We start from the raw sequence: 23,669 nt of genomic DNA on the forward strand, positions 1-23,669 counted from the left end.
ACTACAAATCTATCTGTTGTATAACCCTTTTTCTTTTCAGAAGGTTTCTTCAGTCCTACAAGCCCCACTTCTCAGTCACCTGACTGCAGTAACTATCAGAATTCTTCCAGATAAGGAGCGAAAAAAAAGGATTAACTTCATTTATCCACAGGATTTATCGAAGCTCTACAAATTAGGCAGGGCATGTTCTCCTGAATCAGGACGTATCATTTGAACTTTTCAAAAAGACATTTATTACGTATACTCAATTTACATGAATAATACAAATAACATGAAGAATGAACAAAACGCCTTCTTTTGAAATTTTATTACAACTGCACAGTACCGATTATTTTCAACTATCCATGGTTTTATTTATCACTTATTCATACTCTTAATCCTCAGATGAATCACTCGCAGTATTATACAGACTCTTACCTCAAGTACACATTAACAGTATTTCTCTATTCTCTCCTTTTCGGAAAAATTTTACAAATCATCATTCTTTATATTTATATATGAGGATTTAAACAATCTCAGAAAATGACACCTAGAAAAAAATATTCCCCAATCCCAGTTACAATAATATTCTTATTTTTGTTTAGCAAATAAGAATTATAGTTAACCACTGCAGTATGTCAATACCAATGCGTGTATCTCTCAGGAGGTCTCTTTGCTCTCCTTCTACTCTTTCATCTTTCACATTCATTCTTAATTAAAATTAATCCTAACTTCACGTCAGCTAAATCAGTCAATCAATGACCCCCTTTATTCCTTACTTTGAGCACTTACTTTATTGCTTATTTTATTCCTTACTTGCGTACAGCCCCACCCTGCAGACCTGTATGAACCACTAGGAATGATAACTTAATCGGCATCTCTATTTAGGGACTTTTGTCCAGTCAAAAGGTTTAGCTGATTCCGGAATTTTCCTCCAGCAAACAGAAAATCGACCTGAGAACACACGTAAATTACATACAATATACGTGACGCAATATGGCCTTACTCGCTGATGGTCCTAAAATCCTACAACAGCAACAACTTTTATATCGCCCCTATTACCAATTCTGTACCAACGGCGTTAACCTCAACAACCAGAATTAAACACATTTTTTTCTACCATTTCACATATCCTTCCTTCCCAAAACAATGAAAAGTATAAAATATAAACATAATATCAACGTTATTTAGGGTTTGGATCTTAAAATTCGATTGTAGTCTTCTATCTTGAAATCGAATACATCTGAAATGAAAATTAAATGGAACAGGACAAACAGCTTAACCTATTTACTTTAAAGAGTTCTTGATTTAATGACTCGAATGAGTACAATGAACAATTGTACAGAGAAATAGAGTGGGCCAGTAAATCAGAATGTCTTATAATGGGGGATTTTAACTTCCCAGATATTGACTGGAACTTGTGGGTTGGTCACTCACACACTAGTCAGACTTTTGTGGATTTATTGGATGATTGTTTTCTGCAGCAGCATGTTCGAGAGGCAACCAGAGAAAGTAACACTCTTGATCTGGTTATCAGCAGTGATCATTCGTGTATTAAGAATTTGCAGATAAAGGAACCACTAGGTGGCAGTGATCACAGTGTGCTGAAGTGGGATTTACTCAAAGAGGTAACTACCGTCAGGGGTAAAGGAAAGGGTTTTTGCTTCCGTAAAGGGGAGTACAGTGGTCTCCGACAGTTTTTAAATTCTGTACAGTGGGATCGACTGACGATGTTACAAACAGTAAATTCTAAGTGGGAAGCATTCAAGGAATTAATCGTGGAAGCTACTAGACTTTTCATACCGATGAAGAAATATTGTTCAAGGTTTAGGCCTAAATGGTTATCAAATGAACTAATGAGACTCGTGACAGAGAAGAAAAATGCATGGGATGCATATAAATTATCAGGCGACGCAGAAGCCTGTAGCAGATATAAGCTAGTCTGTAATCAGGTCACAAAGGAGGTTCGGCAGGCAAAGGCGGATTACGAGAAATCTTTGGCAAAAGATGCTAAGAAAAACAGCAAGGATTTCTTTACTTATATAAACTCTAAAAGGAAGGGGCTGAATATGATTGGTCCACTTGACATCGATGGTTCGACTGTTGATGATCCTGCTCAGATAGCAAACAAACTGAATGAGTATTTTGCATCTACATTCACACGTGAGGAATCATTACAGTTTGAAAATGGAAGAAGGTTATCAAATTGTAGCAGTGTGCTTAATGATTTTGTAATAACTGAGAGCAAAGTGGAGGAGAAATTGTTGAAGTTAAACATAAGAAAGGCACCTGGGGCGGATGGGATCTATCCAGTTATATTAAAGGAGGCGGCAAAGCAACTAAGCAAACCCTTAGCCATAATTATGAGAGCATCCTTGGATTCAGGGGAGGTTCCCACGGACTGGAGATGTGCAAATGTATCCCCAATTCACAAAGGAGGTTCGAAGGGTGACACGAATAATTACAGACCAGTTAGTTTAACTTCTGTTCCGGGTAAAATAATGGAGTCACTGGTTAAAGATGCATTGCAGGATCATCTAGACAAGACTGCAGCAATAATTCAGACACAGCATGGGTTTGTTAAGGGAAAGTCTTGTCTGACAAATTTGATTGGTTATTATGATGTGGTCACAAAGGAACTGGATGCAAAAAATAATTTTGATATCATATACTTGGATTTCAGGAAAGCTTTTGACACTGTTGCGCATGGAAGATTACTGTACAAATTGGAGCAGAATGGTATTAAGGGTAAGTTGCTACAATGGATAAAAGGATGGTTAAGTGGGAGAAGACAGAGGGTGGTAATCAATGGGTGCTGCTCTTCGTGGACTAATGTTATTAGTGGAGTCCCACAGGGTTCGGTGTTGGGTCCACTGTTGTTTTGTATATTTATCAATGATATTGATGAAGGTATATCAGGCTTAATGTCGAAGTTTGCAGATGACACGAAGGTTGGCAGGGTTGTTAATGACAGTAATGGCAGTGTGCTACTGCAACAGGATCTAGATAATTTGGGCAGATGGGCTAAGAAGTGGCAACTGAAGTTTAACCTTGACAAATGCAAAGTACTGCATATGGGTAGAAGTAACCCCAGAGAAACGTACCAACTGTGTGGTACTACACTTAAGGTGGTAGAAAATGAAAAAGACCTGGGAGTAATTGTGCAGTCAGATATGAAGTTTTCTGAGCAATGTAGACAGGCTGCTAGGGCAGGTCATGGGGTTTTGTCAATGATATATAGGAATTTTGGTAGCAGGGAAAAGGAGGTGATTGTCCCTCTGTATAAGGCAATGGTCAGGCCACGCCTTGAGTACTGCGTACAGGTCTGGAGGCCTCATTTTAGGAAGGATGTAGATTTGCTTGAGCGTGTACAGAGAAGAGCAACACGATTGGTGAGGGGAATGAAGGGATCCTCTTACCAAGAGAGGCTTAAGTTCTGCAAATTGCAGTGGCTGGAGACTAGGCACCTGCGCGGTGATCTGATTGAGGTCTATAAGGCCTTGAATGGGTTGAGCACGCTGAATTCCGATGGGATCCTCCCACTTGTTCAGAATACGAACCTACGGGGACATAAGTTCAAATTAAGAAAGGATAGATGTAGAATAGATGTGCGGAAATTTGCCTTTAGCCAGCGGGTGGTTAATTGCTGGAACAAACTTCCATCTGTCGTTGTGGAAGTTGATAGGTTAAATAAATTTAAGGAGGAACTGGACAGGCAATTGGAGGGTATGGTGTGATTTTTTTTTTTTTTTTTTTTTTTTGGCTGATGCTGCATAAGCTCCTACACTTGCTTTCTTGCATCAAGTGCCACTACTACTACTACTACTACTACTATTTTGTCAGACTTCATGAGTTTGAAAGTGCCCTACTCCACGATATGCAGCACACGATTTCACGTTATGGTAACTAACCCGGGAATCAAGTCGTTTTGCCAATAAAATTCGCCAATTTGATAAAATGTTGTCGAATAAATTTTTTTCATACAACAGTAATCGCTGTGAGCTTGTTGCATTTCTTTTGAACAGTAGTTTAAAATTAATGAAGCAAAATCCGAACCATTGGAATTCATGAGTTGGCTGTTTAACGTTCGTTTGCCACCGTAGTAAAAAATAATGAACGAAATTATATTTTGTGGCGATTTTCAAATACGGTAAATAGAATTTTGAAAGACATAAATCTGACTGATTTCAAATATGGTAAATGGAATTTTGACTGACAGAAATCTGAGAATCTGGACAATGACTTTAAACATTTCAAGCAAACGTTTCGTGAACCTCACTTAAGTGAAGCTTAGGTTGTGCTTAAATAATGACTGGATTTTTAAATTGAAACCGAAGTTAACAATGCTAAAATGGGACACAAAATAACAAAATATGAATTCCACACTGTTTTGCGAACAGGAAATCGGTATTCTCCACATTTTATGAAATTGTCTGTTCTTGATACAGTGTGGAATTTGCGCGATTTTCATTTAGTTGATAAAGGAGAGAAGCATTACTATGAAGTAGAAAAGAATAATTAGCCGACCAGAAAACACACGAAATTTACAGATAAAATATACAGGGGTAGATGAGGTATTCTCGGGCGGCCTTAATATGAAAATTTTTTCTTTAACGAACTTATACTTTTTTCTTTAAAGAACATATACTTTAAGTATATCTTAAAGTTTATTTTGATAGGTTTTTTTTCCTGTAATAGTTTGATTTTTTTGAATATTATAAATATACTTTTTTGAATGTTTCTTTTATTAATAATTATTAAATTTTCTAATGGTTATTACAAGATCTGCCGTGAACACTTCGTCAGAGGGTACTATGACTCATACGGAAATAGCCGACGGCGATTTCCGTGTGATTTATGATTTTATTCTTTGCAGAACCTTTTATCCTTTTATCCATGTATTCTTTGCTTGTAATCCTAGCTCACTTGGAGATTATTTTCTTTGTTACCATTGTAAGCAGTGGAGTGATCTTAAGTTAAAATTTAATGCATTGATGGAACAATTTGAGTCACTGAAAAAAACAGGTGCTTGCCCTCAAGAATAATGTAAGTGGGAGCTCGTCAGGGACTCAAGACTCTAGTAACAGACCAAGTGATGCACTCCCTATTCGGCCCCCAGAACAGAATAACCAAGTGCAAACTACTCTGGTTAAAAAGGACATTGTTTTATTAGGCGACTCTATTGTCAGGGAAACGGGAAATATTTTTTGTAATAAGAATAGGTGGACCTAGGGTATGCCAGCCGGGAACAACTATTAATGATGTCACCAACAGATTGTCAGATTTTCAGGGGGTAAAGAGAATATTATTATACATGTGGGGACTAATGGCATTAAGCATACGCGATCTGACGATTTGGTAGACAAATATAGGACCATATTGAAGAAATGCCGCGAGTTAGGTCACAATGTCTACGTGTCTTGTCTTCAATTCTGCCCAGGCACGATAGGAAGGATTATATGTTGAAAGCCTTGTGGATTAACTCAAGATTTCAAGGAAGGATTTTGGAGGGAAATTTCTCTCAGCTTGGTTGCACTTGTTGGTAGAAGGAATCTGTTTTATAGAGACGGGATACATTTAAAGAAAGGTGGTGCAAGAGTTTTTGCCAGTATTATTGAGGATACCTTAAAGGTTCAGGGAAACTGCTAGTTGGGGGGGCAGGGATTAAATAGATACGCGTTTATCTGATAATATTGGTCAAAGTAACACTTTCGCATACCTCAAGAGTTGTTGTTTGTTACCGCAACAGGACATATTACCAAGATGATCTCACGGCAGAAACGTTTCAAATGAGCGTGTAGCTAATGCCAGAGAAACGAGCTTAAATAACTTTAAGGGGTGTGTCAGGGTAGTTAACTATACAAGAACACCAAGTCTTAATTGTTTATAAAACAATGTCAGAAATATCGTCAATAAAATGAGTGAATTCGAATTGCTGGTTAGGACAAGTAAAGCAGACTTGATAGGACTTACGAAAATGTGGTGTCACCAGGAGATAGGGGACGATGAGTTTCAGTACCGTATGTACAATGTATTTAGGAAAGCCAGGACCGATAGAAGTGGCTATGGGGTCATGTATCTTATCAAAAGCAGCCGGAGCGCGACGAAAGATTTCCCAGGTACAGATGGTTTCAGGAAGGGCGTCCTTCTTTAGTTGTGACAGTGACCGATATTGTAAAAATACAGAATATTCTCTATTCTGTATTCATGATATTCTGTATTTTTAATGAGTGCGAGATTTACTTAATTCATGTTTTCAAGAAAAAGAAAAAACAGCGGAATTTTGTCTTGTATAGTGTAGTAGTAAATTTAATATAATTCTGAGAGAGAGAGATCAAAGTTGGCAACACTGAAATTAGTTTAAACTACTGCAATTGAGTGAAGTTTGCAATGCAACAATATGGTTCATTCTATTTCTTCCACTATTTACATATGCGAAGAATCCTTTTCTGCTGTTTTCAGATTTTTTGATTTCTTCGGTAATATCTGTTAATAATCCGAATTAGCATAACTTTTTGAGAATCTTAATTGCGGAGTATTCTAAAATTTCCAACGTATTCTCTACACGTGTATTGTAAAGTATTCTGCAATATAAGGTCTTTCTCCTAAAAAATTAATACAAAGTATATTTAAAAATAGAGTCCGCATCATGAATTCATTAAAATTCATGATGCATATTCCTGATAGTCCGAAAATGAAGTCGACGTATAATCGGCATATAAGTCAGTTAACTCAGACTCCGTTTTTACTGTTTATTTTTCTGAAGACTGAGTTTGTTCCAAAAAGGGAAACATATGATCATTTGATATAAACTATTTTTAACTACTCTACTAAAGTCCAGTTATAATAAGCATATAAGTCGACTTTAAAATTTTCATCTTTAGTGCTTCAAAGGTTGACTTATATGCCAGGATATACGCTATTCATGCAAAATGTATACATAGCAAGGAGAACAATGACAAATGATGGTATTTATTTCAAAATAATGTTACATTCAGAATGCTTTGTAATTTATATCTAATTAGTAATTAGATATAAAGATCTATTTCTTAGGCCTCATCATTCAGAAAATACATATATTTATTTGCTTAATATAACCTGGAAAGTAGTCTTTAATCCTGACATCACAGAAATCATTTCCCTTTAAAGAGATGGGAACATCATCCTCTCAGCGACACCAGAATGTCCAGAAGCAGCTCTTTCCAGGTGGACAACAGGTTAAACCTCCCGGACAACAAACACCGTCTGGAATAGGGCACCCACACCAATTGTCATATGTTCCTGGAGAGCTCACCTTTGTGGCTTTCAAAGCAGACTGGACAAGGGGAGTGATTGGCTTTCTCGGTTGCAGCGGGAAATCGCAAGTACCAGCAGTAGTATTGCAAGAGGAACCTTGAGGACAGCAGAAGTTAGAGTTTTCACAGCACACCGCATTTTGATGAGGACAGCAGCCATCTTGCAAATCTATACCCTGGCAGCGCGTGGCGTCTGAAATTGGAAACAGAGAATTGTGATAATGTTTCTAATTGTGACCTGATGACATTTTAACACCAACTTAAGCTGATTCATTTGTTAGTATATTTTATATTAATTTGATTAATGCAGTAATGGTAATATTAATCTGAACACTGAAGGTGCAAACACTGACGTTTTTCAAACAGTTAAATGCCTCTTTAGCTTCTTTAAGACGTAGTCTGGTGTAAAATGAGAAAGTTAAGTTTTGAGCAGAGGAAATGTCACCATTTCCTTGTAATAATTTTAACAAATGACGAAGAATTACTATTTTGTGAGATTCTCGCAATATTCAAAGAAAAATACATTCAGTAGAATAATTCAATAATCAATCGTTAAATTGTTAAATAAAACATTAATTTTCAAATATCCTTTACAAAGTTTTACGAAACGTACCTTCGGGACAGTAATTCTTGTCTTTGGAAAGAACATTTCCAGCAGCCAGCACACACAGAAGACCAAACACCAGTGGAGCCAACATCTTCATGGGTAATCCTGCAAATCAAAATAATATTTGATTTTAATGGCATCACATGTTCATGACTGTATTCCAGCTCTGAAACAAAAAATATTCTGCTCGGGTCTCTTCGGCGTAATTTGTAACATGATGGTAGATTCTTCTGGTGGTACAGCAAAGTATTTCAAGTGCGTACTTTGCCTATAATTTATGTTTTTATTTTACTTTCAGTTTTTTGAGCTTACGTCTACGTACATTTCGCGGCGCATAGTGCTGCAGACAAATGGTACGCAAACTGTGAAACAATCTATTGTCTTTCTGAACCTTTCAGGTTAATATGAAGACATAATCTGTTAAACAAAACTACAGCCGAGAATTCGAGCACAGTGAAATGAACGTTGTGTACAAGTGCTGTACAATATCGTAATTACACATTTTTACTGATGTACAGTGTTGAGAATTCAGGCAGCATGCGTGACGTTGCAGTTCTTGACTTTCCTTGGAATCCAGAGAGAGGTTGGGTTAGGTAAGATGCGGCAGGAAAAGCAACTAAGGCTAAAAAGAGTAAGAATAACGTGTTTGCAATTGCAGTTTTTCTTCACTCGGTTTGCTGTTTCATTATCGAGAAACTGCGTTCCTTGGAGATAGAAAAAATAAACATTCAGCCCTCTACTGACAGCGACGAACTCAGCCGCATTCTGAAATTTATGTGTCATTGACGGGATTTGAACTCAGGCCTTTTCAGCATGGTGCAGGTGGACAGTGATTATTCTATAAAGTGTAATTTCTTCATTGATGTTGTTATATAAATATTTTTTCACCATATTTGGCTGGCTGTTATATCCCTTAAATTGCGATCTTCATTTGAGCAAAGAAGTTGCTGAGCACCCAAAAGCACATTAATACAGAAATGGGAAACATAAGCGGATAATTGGGGCTGTGCAAAGGAGAAGGGGCATACCCCTTCTCCTTTGCACAGCCCCAATTATCTGCTTATGTTTATGACGCATATCACGCATTCGGGCACCGCCACAGGAGCTCCGAAAGCGTTTTTAAGTGTTTATAACATAACCATAGCAAAAGAAAGGGAGCCCCCGAGCCAACATGAAAAATTGATTTTCGGATTTTTGTGGCGATAATGCACTCAAGTTTCTTAAACTACTCGAAAAGAACATCGGCAGCTGAAATTTTGTTCCCGAGAAAGGAGCAGGTATTTGATGATGGTGAAGAAATTCTTGAAGTTCATGTTAAAATATTTCAAGAAATTTCAGTGAAGCTATAAATACTTGAGATTGATTGTAATGAGAGAGAGAGAGAAAGAGAGAGAGAGAGAGAGAGTTGATAACTGTTCAGACAAGAAATTAGAAGCAAATATCACACAAATAAAGGATGCTGAACATTCAAAAAGAATCGCTCTGTGTTTTCTGAACTCTCAGAAGTAAGAAATAATTTACCTTAACTACACAGGTATTTTACTACGTACCTTTACTGAATGATCTGGAACACAGTTTCTTGTAGGTTTTCTTTGCTCAGAATAAAATCCAATGTGTGGAATTCAATTTATATAGGCAGAAGTATTTTGATAATGCCCATCGCCATATCAGGACACCGAGATAGCACTATAAATAATCATTTAATCAAACTTTATGAAGGGCGAATTACTTCCTTTTCTGCTATCCCCGTTGCTAAGTTCCTTGTTACAGCGAATGATATCATCCAACACGGTTACAAACGTTGAAGTCGTTGGTTTAAGAGTGACCTGTCCTCAACAGATTAAAATGATTTTGGAGATAAGGGGGATAAAAAGATACGAGAAATAACACTACGTGAACGGAAACTACCCAGTTCATTGTTTTTACAAGGAAACGTTTAACCGAAGAAGGAAGTATCCCACTGCAATGAATGTAGATTACATTTTACTTTGTAAACATTGGTAATGCGTATTGATAGCAAATAGGTGAACATAGAAATCGATAACAACGAATGGATTGACAGCTGCAAAATAATGATTTTTTCTCATCGGTTCAAGGAGAGAAAAATGAGATGTGGGCAACTATAGAATAATTTGTAGCACAATAAAATTTACAACGAAATATTAAAAGCTGCACTGTTTTAAATAGTCAATGGTGGGTACTGTGTGTTAGATGGCCTTGTGGAGCTTAGTAAGGATGTTGTTGTTGTTGAAATAAAGTTTTAGGAGCATCAGCTACTAAGGTCATATTGCTCTGTATATAATTTCTGTAAATTGAGTGTGTTCTGTGGTCAGATTTCTATTTGCTGAACTCCGGGAGAAAAACCATGCTACCCTCGCCTGAGACCCACTAACCACCACTTTGTGACAAATGGCTTTGCGAGGCAAGGATCAGTTCCAATATTCAAATAGATCCCTTGCACCTTATGATTTTTGTAGATATTCTCATTGCAAAAGTTGTATGGGTTGATCTGAAGAGTGGTTGTACAGTCTGGCCGGTGAGTGAAATATCCACTATCTTCGTCTTTCTTCTTGCCTGCATCGGTGGATGTTATATCTCACATATCACATGTAGTCCTCTGTTTGGTGACTAACCGAGAGAGAGAGAGAGAGAGAGAGAGAGAGAGAGAGAGAGAGAGAGAGAGAGAGAGAGAGAGAGAGAGAGAGAGAGAGAGAGAGAGAGAGAGAGAGAGAGAGAGAGAATGGTGTTAAGTTATTCTCAGCTAGAACCAGATCTCACGGTCACTTCAAGAATTGAATAGAATATAAAAGTCTCTCCATCATCCAGCTTTCATACTCATGTATCCTTTAATGTGAATTTTTTAACAAGCAGTGTCTGAAATACAACCAAATCTTGACGAATGGTTGATTGGTAATGACAGATAAGTCTTGGTGCTAGCGATGACAAAGAGAAAAGAGAAGTAAATCGCCTCTAACCAAGTCATACCCAGATATGTGTGGTTTTGGATGAAGGGTTTTCTTTGAATAATTAAATGAATACTTCGTTTTTATTTCTTAGCTTGGAAAATGTAGTTTGAGGTCTTAGTAGGATTATCGGATAATCCTGTTTAATGTAAGTAATATTTCTTGCCTTTAATTTGGAAATTTGTATTCAGAATAATAGCTTCAACTTGTTCATAGTCTTTAGACGTAAAACAAAGTGTTTTCTTCAACACAAACACTGTATTAGATATTACAGTTGTTTTTGGAATCGAGATTGGTTCGAAATCAGCATAAACAAAAGATGCAACTTTTAATTTTGAAATAAATTTCGAGCTTAAGTTGCAGGGCCTCAGATTATAAACGTCGCAATCATTTTTTACTTCGAAAAAATAGGTAGCGCTTTGATTTTAATTACCAGCTGGCTCGTGAGGACTGCTCAATAGATTCGTCACTGCTCAGTCTTTTGATGGATCGCAGAACGAGGTACCTAGGAGTACTTGGTTTTTCGGGAGAAAAAACCAAGTCCTGAGTCGACCACGTTGTGAAAAAGGGTTCTGTAAGGGATCCTGTTTCACTATTAAAATAGACCCCTTATACCTTCTGCTTTCTGTAGGTCTTCTTATTACAAAGGTTTTGTGGGTCGATCTGCAGAGCGCTACTGACCTCTGTTTTCAGCGTGATCAGTTAGTCTGGTCGAGTGAGGTAACCACTCACCTTTGTATTCATTCTAGCCTGCATTAGTGGATGATATATCCACTAAGACATAGCAGATGCAGCCATCTGTTTGGCGACTGACATAGAGAGAGAGAGAGAGAGAGAGAGAGAGAGAGAGAGAGAGAGAGAGAGAGAGAGAGAGAGAGAGAGAGAGAGAGAGAGAGAGAGAGAGAGAGCTTCTCAGCTAGAAACTGACTCTGCTGGGTCACTTCGAGATTTGAATAGACTATAGAAACCATCTCATCATCCAGCGTTCCATGCTCATGTATTTTTAAATGTGAATTTAAGCGAACCGTATCATGGTAGCCTACCCCGACATCTGGATAATAAACGTTTTGAACTATTTAATAAGTAGCTCTGTTCAACACCAAAAATTTTTCTGGCTTGAAAATAGTAAATTTTCCCATGAGAAAAAGGAATATAACATTTAAACACTTAGTTACCTCTCGGTGCCACGATATAGCCCCTCTTATGATTTAGGGGAATATTGGTGAATACTAGGGAATTTTGGAGTCTAGAGAATAGGTAGATTGGTAATAATGAAACAGGAACCAATAAGCTTTGTTTTGCTTTGTATTTAGTTATTTATTTATTTATTTTGTTTTTCCACTTAGAAACGCCAGTTGACTCCTCTTGTGAAACCAGCCTACTAACGTTATTTTGGCTGTAAGATAGGTGATGAAGACAAACCCTGGGCACCTGATATTTGCTGCAGCACATGTGCTGTAAGTCTCCGTGGATGGCTGAATAACAAAGGACATTCAATGCCTTTTGCCATCCCAATGATTTGAATGGAGCCTGCAAATCATGTGAATGACTTATTTCTGCATGGTGCCTCCTCTTCAGCATGGCATGTCAAAAAAAAAAAAAAAAAGAAAAAAGGAAGTGAAGTGTGGAATACCCCAACATACCGTCAGCTATCCGAACAGTGGCACATATGGGCGGTCTGCCTGTACCTCACCCTACAGAAGAGTACACTTTCTGGAGTCTGATGAAGATGGGGACAGTATGAGGAATGATGGTCAACCTGGGCCAGGACCTGAGTCGCCGAGTGAGTCACACAGAATCACTCAAGGTGAACTAAGTGATCTAATTCGAGACTTAGATCTATTGAAAGATAAAGCAGAACTTCTGGATTAAGGCTCGAACAGTGGAATCTTCTGCAACCAAATGTCAAGGTGTCCGTGCGTGCAGGAGAAGGCAGAATGTTTTGACACCATATTTTAAAAATGAAAGCAACTTTGTTGCCTGCTGTGATGTCAATGGTTTGATGACAGCTTTGATTGTGGAGCACAATCCACAGGACTGGAGGCTATTCACAGACTTATCAAAGCTAAGTTCAACTGTGACAAAAAGAGATCAACTGTGACTAATCTAATGGACACCCTATTTCGGATCCAAACGACTCTGAACGCCAAAGAACAGATTGATGTAGTATTTTTAGATATTAAAGCTGCTTTCGATAATGCCCAATTCCTTGATGACAATACTTAAAAGGCATTTCAGAATACAGAGAGGCCTATTAAAAGTCATCGTTTCCATTCTGAAACAAAGGCATTTGAGAGTGGAACATAGAACCTTCCAATCGAACCACGTCGTCTACAGAGGAGTCGCCCAAGGTGGCGTCCTTTCTGCACTATTTGCTGCCGCTTTAGACCCCTTCCTCTCTACGCATCCTGACTGCAGCTCTTACGCAGATGATATAAAACTCTTCATCTCGTCAAAACACGGTGACAAATCTGACGCAATCAACGCCCATGCCACTGCCCTAATAGAAGAACTTGACCATTATCTTGAGAATATTGGCCTATCCATAAATCCGACCAAGTCAGCACAAATGTCTTTCACCAACTTGTAGAAGATGAACATAGACATCTACATCAATGGTATTAGAGTCCAAAAGGTTTCTCATCACACTGATCTAGGGCTCACCTGGGATGAAGGCCTGAACTTCCAACAGCACTTTGCCAACACTAAAGCAAAAACTCTGTCAGCAATGTGGGCGATACGATAGGAACTTACTGAAGTAAACAACCAAAAACGTGCTACTCACTACATACAAACATGTCTTGTTCCGATTCCCATGTATGCCTCGACGATCTGGTCCTCTGCGTCCCTCACTAACATCAAAAAATTCATGGGTATCGAGTACTGGATTTTAAGGTGGTTGAACCGTGTTAGTCGCTACCCTTTCACCATCTCGAGATCAATCATGTATGCTAACCTTGGTTGCACTTCTTGGAATCAGTTGCTCATTACAGGAAATCTGCGTAATCTCTGTCAACTCCTCACCGATCGCCTTGACGCTCCAAATGTCCATAATCTTGTTGTAGGCACTAGGCTTTCCCGCGCCCTTTGCAATAGTGCATGGATTCCCCTAAGAAGCTTATTACAGAATTTAATTATGCTTAGAAGATGTTGTTTTCCGTCTAACATCCTCCAAACGTACAACACCCTGAAGATTGATCCCCACAAGTTCTGTGATGAGAAAGCGTACAGATCTGAGAAGATACAGGACATGTACCACCACATACAACTGTAGAAGTTTCCTGATTATTTCCTTCAGGATGGAATCTCCGATCAACTCTACTTTGCTGAAGAATTAATTTGTTTTAAATCATTATGTGTTTTGTATATATATGTATTAGCTGTATATATGCATATATTAGGACGCGAATGTGTTTATATGTCTCTACCTTTTGCTTGTGTCACTGTATATATTTGTATCTGCGTTATTTGCTCACTTTAGATGTTATTTTGTTGGAATATAGAAACTAATGTTTATAATATTAATAGAAACTAATGTTTCTATAAAATAGGAATAATAATAATATGCGTAATTTATGTATGATTTCTATGTTTGCTCTCTAAGTTATAATGTACAAATGTATACAGCACCCTCCTAGCTGAAGGCTGTTCAGGGGTGAAGCATATATAATAAATTGAATAAATAAATAAATAAATAAGTTTAAAAGCTGTTTTGCTCCATAATGGCAACGCCCTTCCTTCAAATCCTCTAGGACATTCTCTGCCGAAAATCGTCTGCGTGGGTAGAACAGTGGTATCGTCACCGTCCTCCCCACACCGGGTGGAAAAGGCCTGGGTTCGAATCCCGTCGATGACGCGAGAACTTTAAAGGGCTTTTTTCACTCCGTGGCTGAGTTAGTCGGTCTCAGGCGTAGATAACAAGATTTCCCCTCCAAAAATTGGGGGGGTTTTCGTCCAGCAAAACAGGCAAATCGACCATTGAACACACGCAATTTACAGTCATAGTATACAATGCACGGCAGATGAATTTAAATATTCGAGTGGCCTAATATAATAGTTTGGTTTTTGTGCCGAAAATCGACAGCAGAACACAAACAATTTATAGACAGTACACACGGAGCAGTATGGCCTCAGTCGCTGATCCTCCCAGAAACCTTAATACAACTACCAATTAGTTTTCTTCATGATCCCTATCATTAAAAGTGGTTTCATGGTGCTCTCTGTGTATTTAAGGCCAAAGGAAGTAAGGCTATGCGGCGTAATAATATTGTGGCTGTAATTACGTCTGTTCTTGGGTCGGTTTGCTGTTTGTTAGACTAAAAATCATGCAACTGTCGCTTGAAACCGACTAACTTAGTGATGTTGTTAAAACAAGTCCATAAAAATTCCTCGCGTCACTGATGAGATTCGAAATTGGATCTCATTCTTTCCCCAGCTCCATCAGTCAATATTTGTTTGGGGACAGAAGGAGATATGAAATGTAAGATAAATTGGTAAAATAGTAATCGTTATAGCATTAATAGGGACAAGGGTTGCCGCAGTCACGCGATTTTCGAGTCCCTAAAATGAGGGACTCGAAAATCGCTTCTCACCACTCACTGCAGGAGTTGCTTTGTTACATGTTCTCTTGTAATGTTCATAAAAATTAGAATCACGTAATACCTTTTAACTGTCCCATGATTTTTTCTTTTGCTCTATAAAACTCTGACACTCCATCCATCCTCCATTTTGGCATCTTATGTTTATGAAATCTGATCACTAGAATGAATATGTTCGTGACTTTGAGAATAAATACCCTGAACACACACATATATATATATATATATATATTTCGACTGTGTCTATATTTGTCCACGGCAGCACATGACCATAACCGGGGTAGGAGTGCGCGACTGCAATTTTAGAAATATATATATCTTATAAAACTGCTATAAAACACACGTTTATCTGGGAACTACAAATCTATCTGTTGTATAACCCTTTTTCTTTTCAGAAGGTTTCTTCAGTCCTACAAGCCCCACTTCTCAGTCACCTGACTGCAGTAACTATCAGAATTCTTCCAGATAAGGAGCGAAAAAAAAGGATTAACTTCATTTATCCACAGGATTTATCGAAGCTCTACAAATTAGGCAGGGCATGTTCTCCTGAATCAGGACGTATCATTTGAACTTTTCAAAAAGACATTTATTACGTATACTCAATTTACATGAATAATACAAATAACATGAAGAATGAACAAAACGCCTTCTTTTGAAATTTTATTACAACTGCACAGTACCGATTATTTTCAACTATCCATGGTTTTATTTATCACTTATTCATACTCTTAATCCTCAGATGAATCACTCGCAGTATTATACAGACTCTTACCTCAAGTACACATTAACAGTATTTCTCTATTCTCTCCTTTTCGGAAAAATTTTACAAATCATCATTCTTTATATTTATATATGAGGATTTAAACAATCTCAGAAAATGACACCTAGAAAAAAATATTCCCCAATCCCAGTTACAATAATATTCTTATTTTTGTTTAGCAAATAAGAATTATAGTTAACCACTGCAGTATGTCAATACCAATGCGTGTATCTCTCAGGAGGTCTCTTTGCTCTCCTTCTACTCTTTCATCTTTCACATTCATTCTTAATTAAAATTAATCCTAACTTCACGTCAGCTAAATCAGTCAATCAATGACCCCCTTTATTCCTTACTTTGAGCACTTACTTTATTGCTTATTTTATTCCTTACTTGCGTACAGCCCCACCCTGCAGACCTGTATGAACCACTAGGAATGATAACTTAATCGGCATCTCTATTTAGGGACTTTTGTCCAGTCAAAAGGTTTAGCTGATTCCGGAATTTTCCTCCAGCAAACAGAAAATCGACCTGAGAACACACGTAAATTACATACAATATACGTGACGCAATATGGCCTTACTCGCTGATGGTCCTAAAATCCTACAACAGCAACAACTTTTATATCGCCCCTATTACCAATTCTGTACCAACGGCGTTAACCTCAACAACCAGAATTAAACACATTTTTTTCTACCATTTCACATATCCTTCCTTCCCAAAACAATGAAAAGTATAAAATATAAACATAATATCAACGTTATTTAGGGTTTGGATCTTAAAATTCGATTGTAGTCTTCTATCTTGAAATCGAATACATCTGAAATGAAAATTAAATGGAACAGGACAAACAGCTTAACCTATTTACTTTAAAGAGTTCTTGATTTAATGACTCGAATGAGTACAATGAACAATTGTACAGAGAAATAGAGTGGGCCAGTAAATCAGAATGTCTTATAATGGGGGATTTTAACTTCCCAGATATTGACTGGAACTTGTGGGTTGGTCACTCACACACTAGTCAGACTTTTGTGGATTTATTGGATGATTGTTTTCTGCAGCAGCATGTTCGAGAGGCAACCAGAGAAAGTAACACTCTTGATCTGGTTATCAGCAGTGATCATTCGTGTATTAAGAATTTGCAGATAAAGGAACCACTAGGTGGCAGTGATCACAGTGTGCTGAAGTGGGATTTACTCAAAGAGGTAACTACCGTCAGGGGTAAAGGAAAGGGTTTTTGCTTCCGTAAAGGGGAGTACAGTGGTCTCCGACAGTTTTTAAATTCTGTACAGTGGGATCGACTGACGATGTTACAAACAGTAAATTCTAAGTGGGAAGCATTCAAGGAATTAATCGTGGAAGCTACTAGACTTTTCATACCGATGAAGAAATATTGTTCAAGGTTTAGGCCTAAATGGTTATCAAATGAACTAATGAGACTCGTGACAGAGAAGAAAAATGCATGGGATGCATATAAATTATCAGGCGACGCAGAAGCCTGTAGCAGATATAAGCTAGTCTGTAATCAGGTCACAAAGGAGGTTCGGCAGGCAAAGGCGGATTACGAGAAATCTTTGGCAAAAGATGCTAAGAAAAACAGCAAGGATTTCTTTACTTATATAAACTCTAAAAGGAAGGGGCTGAATATGATTGGTCCACTTGACATCGATGGTTCGACTGTTGATGATCCTGCTCAGATAGCAAACAAACTGAATGAGTATTTTGCATCTACATTCACACGTGAGGAATCATTACAGTTTGAAAATGGAAGAAGGTTATCAAATTGTAGCAGTGTGCTTAATGATTTTGTAATAACTGAGAGCAAAGTGGAGGAGAAATTGTTGAAGTTAAACATAAGAAAGGCACCTGGGGCGGATGGGATCTATCCAGTTATATTAAAGGAGGCGGCAAAGCAACTAAGCAAACCCTTAGCCATAATTATGAGAGCATCCTTGGATTCAGGGGAGGTTCCCACGGACTGGAGATGTGCAAATGTATCCCCAATTCACAAAGGAGGTTCGAAGGGTGACACGAATAATTACAGACCAGTTAGTTTAACTTCTGTTCCGGGTAAAATAATGGAGTCACTGGTTAAAGATGCATTGCAGGATCATCTAGACAAGACTGCAGCAATAATTCAGACACAGCATGGGTTTGTTAAGGGAAAGTCTTGTCTGACAAATTTGATTGGTTATTATGATGTGGTCACAAAGGAACTGGATGCAAAAAATAATTTTGATATCATATACTTGGATTTCAGGAAAGCTTTTGACACTGTTGCGCATGGAAGATTACTGTACAAATTGGAGCAGAATGGTATTAAGGGTAAGTTGCTACAATGGATAAAAGGATGGTTAAGTGGGAGAAGACAGAGGGTGGTAATCAATGGGTGCTGCTCTTCGTGGACTAATGTTATTAGTGGAGTCCCACAGGGTTCGGTGTTGGGTCCACTGTTGTTTTGTATATTTATCAATGATATTGATGAAGGTATATCAGGCTTAATGTCGAAGTTTGCAGATGACACGAAGGTTGGCAGGGTTGTTAATGACAGTAATGGCAGTGTGCTACTGCAACAGGATCTAGATAATTTGGGCAGATGGGCTAAGAAGTGGCAACTGAAGTTTAACCTTGACAAATGCAAAGTACTGCATATGGGTAGAAGTAACCCCAGAGAAACGTACCAACTGTGTGGTACTACACTTAAGGTGGTAGAAAATGAAAAAGACCTGGGAGTAATTGTGCAGTCAGATATGAAGTTTTCTGAGCAATGTAGACAGGCTGCTAGGGCAGGTCATGGGGTTTTGTCAATGATATATAGGAATTTTGGTAGCAGGGAAAAGGAGGTGATTGTCCCTCTGTATAAGGCAATGGTCAGGCCACGCCTTGAGTACTGCGTACAGGTCTGGAGGCCTCATTTTAGGAAGGATGTAGATTTGCTTGAGCGTGTACAGAGAAGAGCAACACGATTGGTGAGGGGAATGAAGGGATCCTCTTACCAAGAGAGGCTTAAGTTCTGCAAATTGCAGTGGCTGGAGACTAGGCACCTGCGCGGTGATCTGATTGAGGTCTATAAGGCCTTGAATGGGTTGAGCACGCTGAATTCCGATGGGATCCTCCCACTTGTTCAGAATACGAACCTACGGGGACATAAGTTCAAATTAAGAAAGGATAGATGTAGAATAGATGTGCGGAAATTTGCCTTTAGCCAGCGGGTGGTTAATTGCTGGAACAAACTTCCATCTGTCGTTGTGGAAGTTGATAGGTTAAATAAATTTAAGGAGGAACTGGACAGGCAATTGGAGGGTATGGTGTGATTTTTTTTTTTTTTTTTTTTTTTTGGCTGATGCTGCATAAGCTCCTACACTTGCTTTCTTGCATCAAGTGCCACTACTACTACTACTACTACTACTATTTTGTCAGACTTCATGAGTTTGAAAGTGCCCTACTCCACGATATGCAGCACACGATTTCACGTTATGGTAACTAACCCGGGAATCAAGTCGTTTTGCCAATAAAATTCGCCAATTTGATAAAATGTTGTCGAATAAATTTTTTTCATACAACAGTAATCGCTGTGAGCTTGTTGCATTTCTTTTGAACAGTAGTTTAAAATTAATGAAGCAAAATCCGAACCATTGGAATTCATGAGTTGGCTGTTTAACGTTCGTTTGCCACCGTAGTAAAAAATAATGAACGAAATTATATTTTGTGGCGATTTTCAAATACGGTAAATAGAATTTTGAAAGACATAAATCTGACTGATTTCAAATATGGTAAATGGAATTTTGACTGACAGAAATCTGAGAATCTGGACAATGACTTTAAACATTTCAAGCAAACGTTTCGTGAACCTCACTTAAGTGAAGCTTAGGTTGTGCTTAAATAATGACTGGATTTTTAAATTGAAACCGAAGTTAACAATGCTAAAATGGGACACAAAATAACAAAATATGAATTCCACACTGTTTTGCGAACAGGAAATCGGTATTCTCCACATTTTATGAAATTGTCTGTTCTTGATACAGTGTGGAATTTGCGCGATTTTCATTTAGTTGATAAAGGAGAGAAGCATTACTATGAAGTAGAAAAGAATAATTAGCCGACCAGAAAACACACGAAATTTACAGATAAAATATACAGGGGTAGATGAGGTATTCTCGGGCGGCCTTAATATGAAAATTTTTTCTTTAACGAACTTATACTTTTTTCTTTAAAGAACATATACTTTAAGTATATCTTAAAGTTTATTTTGATAGGTTTTTTTTCCTGTAATAGTTTGATTTTTTTGAATATTATAAATATACTTTTTTGAATGTTTCTTTTATTAATAATTATTAAATTTTCTAATGGTTATTACAAGATCTGCCGTGAACACTTCGTCAGAGGGTACTATGACTCATACGGAAATAGCCGACGGCGATTTCCGTGTGATTTATGATTTTATTCTTTGCAGAACCTTTTATCCTTTTATCCATGTATTCTTTGCTTGTAATCCTAGCTCACTTGGAGATTATTTTCTTTGTTACCATTGTAAGCAGTGGAGTGATCTTAAGTTAAAATTTAATGCATTGATGGAACAATTTGAGTCACTGAAAAAAACAGGTGCTTGCCCTCAAGAATAATGTAAGTGGGAGCTCGTCAGGGACTCAAGACTCTAGTAACAGACCAAGTGATGCACTCCCTATTCGGCCCCCAGAACAGAATAACCAAGTGCAAACTACTCTGGTTAAAAAGGACATTGTTTTATTAGGCGACTCTATTGTCAGGGAAACGGGAAATATTTTTTGTAATAAGAATAGGTGGACCTAGGGTATGCCAGCCGGGAACAACTATTAATGATGTCACCAACAGATTGTCAGATTTTCAGGGGGTAAAGAGAATATTATTATACATGTGGGGACTAATGGCATTAAGCATACGCGATCTGACGATTTGGTAGACAAATATAGGACCATATTGAAGAAATGCCGCGAGTTAGGTCACAATGTCTACGTGTCTTGTCTTCAATTCTGCCCAGGCACGATAGGAAGGATTATATGTTGAAAGCCTTGTGGATTAACTCAAGATTTCAAGGAAGGATTTTGGAGGGAAATTTCTCTCAGCTTGGTTGCACTTGTTGGTAGAAGGAATCTGTTTTATAGAGACGGGATACATTTAAAGAAAGGTGGTGCAAGAGTTTTTGCCAGTATTATTGAGGATACCTTAAAGGTTCAGGGAAACTGCTAGTTGGGGGGGCAGGGATTAAATAGATACGCGTTTATCTGATAATATTGGTCAAAGTAACACTTTCGCATACCTCAAGAGTTGTTGTTTGTTACCGCAACAGGACATATTACCAAGATGATCTCACGGCAGAAACGTTTCAAATGAGCGTGTAGCTAATGCCAGAGAAACGAGCTTAAATAACTTTAAGGGGTGTGTCAGGGTAGTTAACTATACAAGAACACCAAGTCTTAATTGTTTATAAAACAATGTCAGAAATATCGTCAATAAAATGAGTGAATTCGAATTGCTGGTTAGGACAAGTAAAGCAGACTTGATAGGACTTACGAAAATGTGGTGTCACCAGGAGATAGGGGACGATGAGTTTCAGTACCGTATGTACAATGTATTTAGGAAAGCCAGGACCGATAGAAGTGGCTATGGGGTCATGTATCTTATCAAAAGCAGCCGGAGCGCGACGAAAGATTTCCCAGGTACAGATGGTTTCAGGAAGGGCGTCCTTCTTTAGTTGTGACAGTGACCGATATTGTAAAAATACAGAATATTCTCTATTCTGTATTCATGATATTCTGTATTTTTAATGAGTGCGAGATTTACTTAATTCATGTTTTCAAGAAAAAGAAAAAACAGCGGAATTTTGTCTTGTATAGTGTAGTAGTAAATTTAATATAATTCTGAGAGAGAGAGATCAAAGTTGGCAACACTGAAATTAGTTTAAACTACTGCAATTGAGTGAAGTTTGCAATGCAACAATATGGTTCATTCTATTTCTTCCACTATTTACATATGCGAAGAATCCTTTTCTGCTGTTTTCAGATTTTTTGATTTCTTCGGTAATATCTGTTAATAATCCGAATTAGCATAACTTTTTGAGAATCTTAATTGCGGAGTATTCTAAAATTTCCAACGTATTCTCTACACGTGTATTGTAAAGTATTCTGCAATATAAGGTCTTTCTCCTAAAAAATTAATACAAAGTATATTTAAAAATAGAGTCCGCATCATGAATTCATTAAAATTCATGATGCATATTCCTGATAGTCCGAAAATGAAGTCGACGTATAATCGGCATATAAGTCAGTTAACTCAGACTCCGTTTTTACTGTTTATTTTTCTGAAGACTGAGTTTGTTCCAAAAAGGGAAACATATGATCATTTGATATAAACTATTTTTAACTACTCTACTAAAGTCCAGTTATAATAAGCATATAAGTCGACTTTAAAATTTTCATCTTTAGTGCTTCAAAGGTTGACTTATATGCCAGGATATACGCTATTCATGCAAAATGTATACATAGCAAGGAGAACAATGACAAATGATGGTATTTATTTCAAAATAATGTTACATTCAGAATGCTTTGTAATTTATATCTAATTAGTAATTAGATATAAAGATCTATTTCTTAGGCCTCATCATTCAGAAAATACATATATTTATTTGCTTAATATAACCTGGAAAGTAGTCTTTAATCCTGACATCACAGAAATCATTTCCCTTTAAAGAGATGGGAACATCATCCTCTCAGCGACACCAGAATGTCCAGAAGCAGCTCTTTCCAGGTGGACAACAGGTTAAACCTCCCGGACAACAAACACCGTCTGGAATAGGGCACCCACACCAATTGTCATATGTTCCTGGAGAGCTCACCTTTGTGGCTTTCAAAGCAGACTGGACAAGGGGAGTGATTGGCTTTCTCGGTTGCAGCGGGAAATCGCAAGTACCAGCAGTAGTATTGCAAGAGGAACCTTGAGGACAGCAGAAGTTAGAGTTTTCACAGCACACCGCATTTTGATGAGGACAGCAGCCATCTTGCAAATCTATACCCTGGCAGCGCGTGGCGTCTGAAATTGGAAACAGAGAATTGTGATAATGTTTCTAATTGTGACCTGATGACATTTTAACACCAACTTAAGCTGATTCATTTGTTAGTATATTTTATATTAATTTGATTAATGCAGTAATGGTAATATTAATCTGAACACTGAAGGTGCAAACACTGACGTTTTTCAAACAGTTAAATGCCTCTTTAGCTTCTTTAAGACGTAGTCTGGTGTAAAATGAGAAAGTTAAGTTTTGAGCAGAGGAAATGTCACCATTTCCTTGTAATAATTTTAACAAATGACGAAGAATTACTATTTTGTGAGATTCTCGCAATATTCAAAGAAAAATACATTCAGTAGAATAATTCAATAATCAATCGTTAAATTGTTAAATAAAACATTAATTTTCAAATATCCTTTACAAAG

General features: G+C 37.6%; 1 protein-coding gene across 1 annotated transcript in view; it reads right to left on the reverse strand.

The window, feature by feature from the left end:
- The window catches only part of LOC150079301 (progranulin-like), an 87,447-nt gene that overhangs the window by 42,521 nt on the left and 21,257 nt on the right, over positions 1-23,669 (reverse strand). Inside the window, exons 6-8 of the mRNA XM_090383025.1 lie at positions 23,145-23,264; positions 7,888-7,986; positions 7,204-7,467 (exon numbers count right to left, since the gene is read on the reverse strand). Of these exons, the coding sequence (XP_090239151.1) occupies positions 7,204-7,467; positions 7,888-7,986; positions 23,145-23,264 (483 nt within the window). The remainder of the gene's footprint in view (positions 1-7,203; positions 7,468-7,887; positions 7,987-23,144; positions 23,265-23,669) is intronic.

Source organism: Mastigoproctus giganteus, chromosome 10 (assembly GCF_048544385.1).
Source record: "Mastigoproctus giganteus isolate SK-2022 chromosome 10, ASM4854438v1, whole genome shotgun sequence".
In the NCBI taxonomy this organism is placed as follows: domain Eukaryota; kingdom Metazoa; phylum Arthropoda; class Arachnida; order Uropygi; family Thelyphonidae; genus Mastigoproctus; species Mastigoproctus giganteus.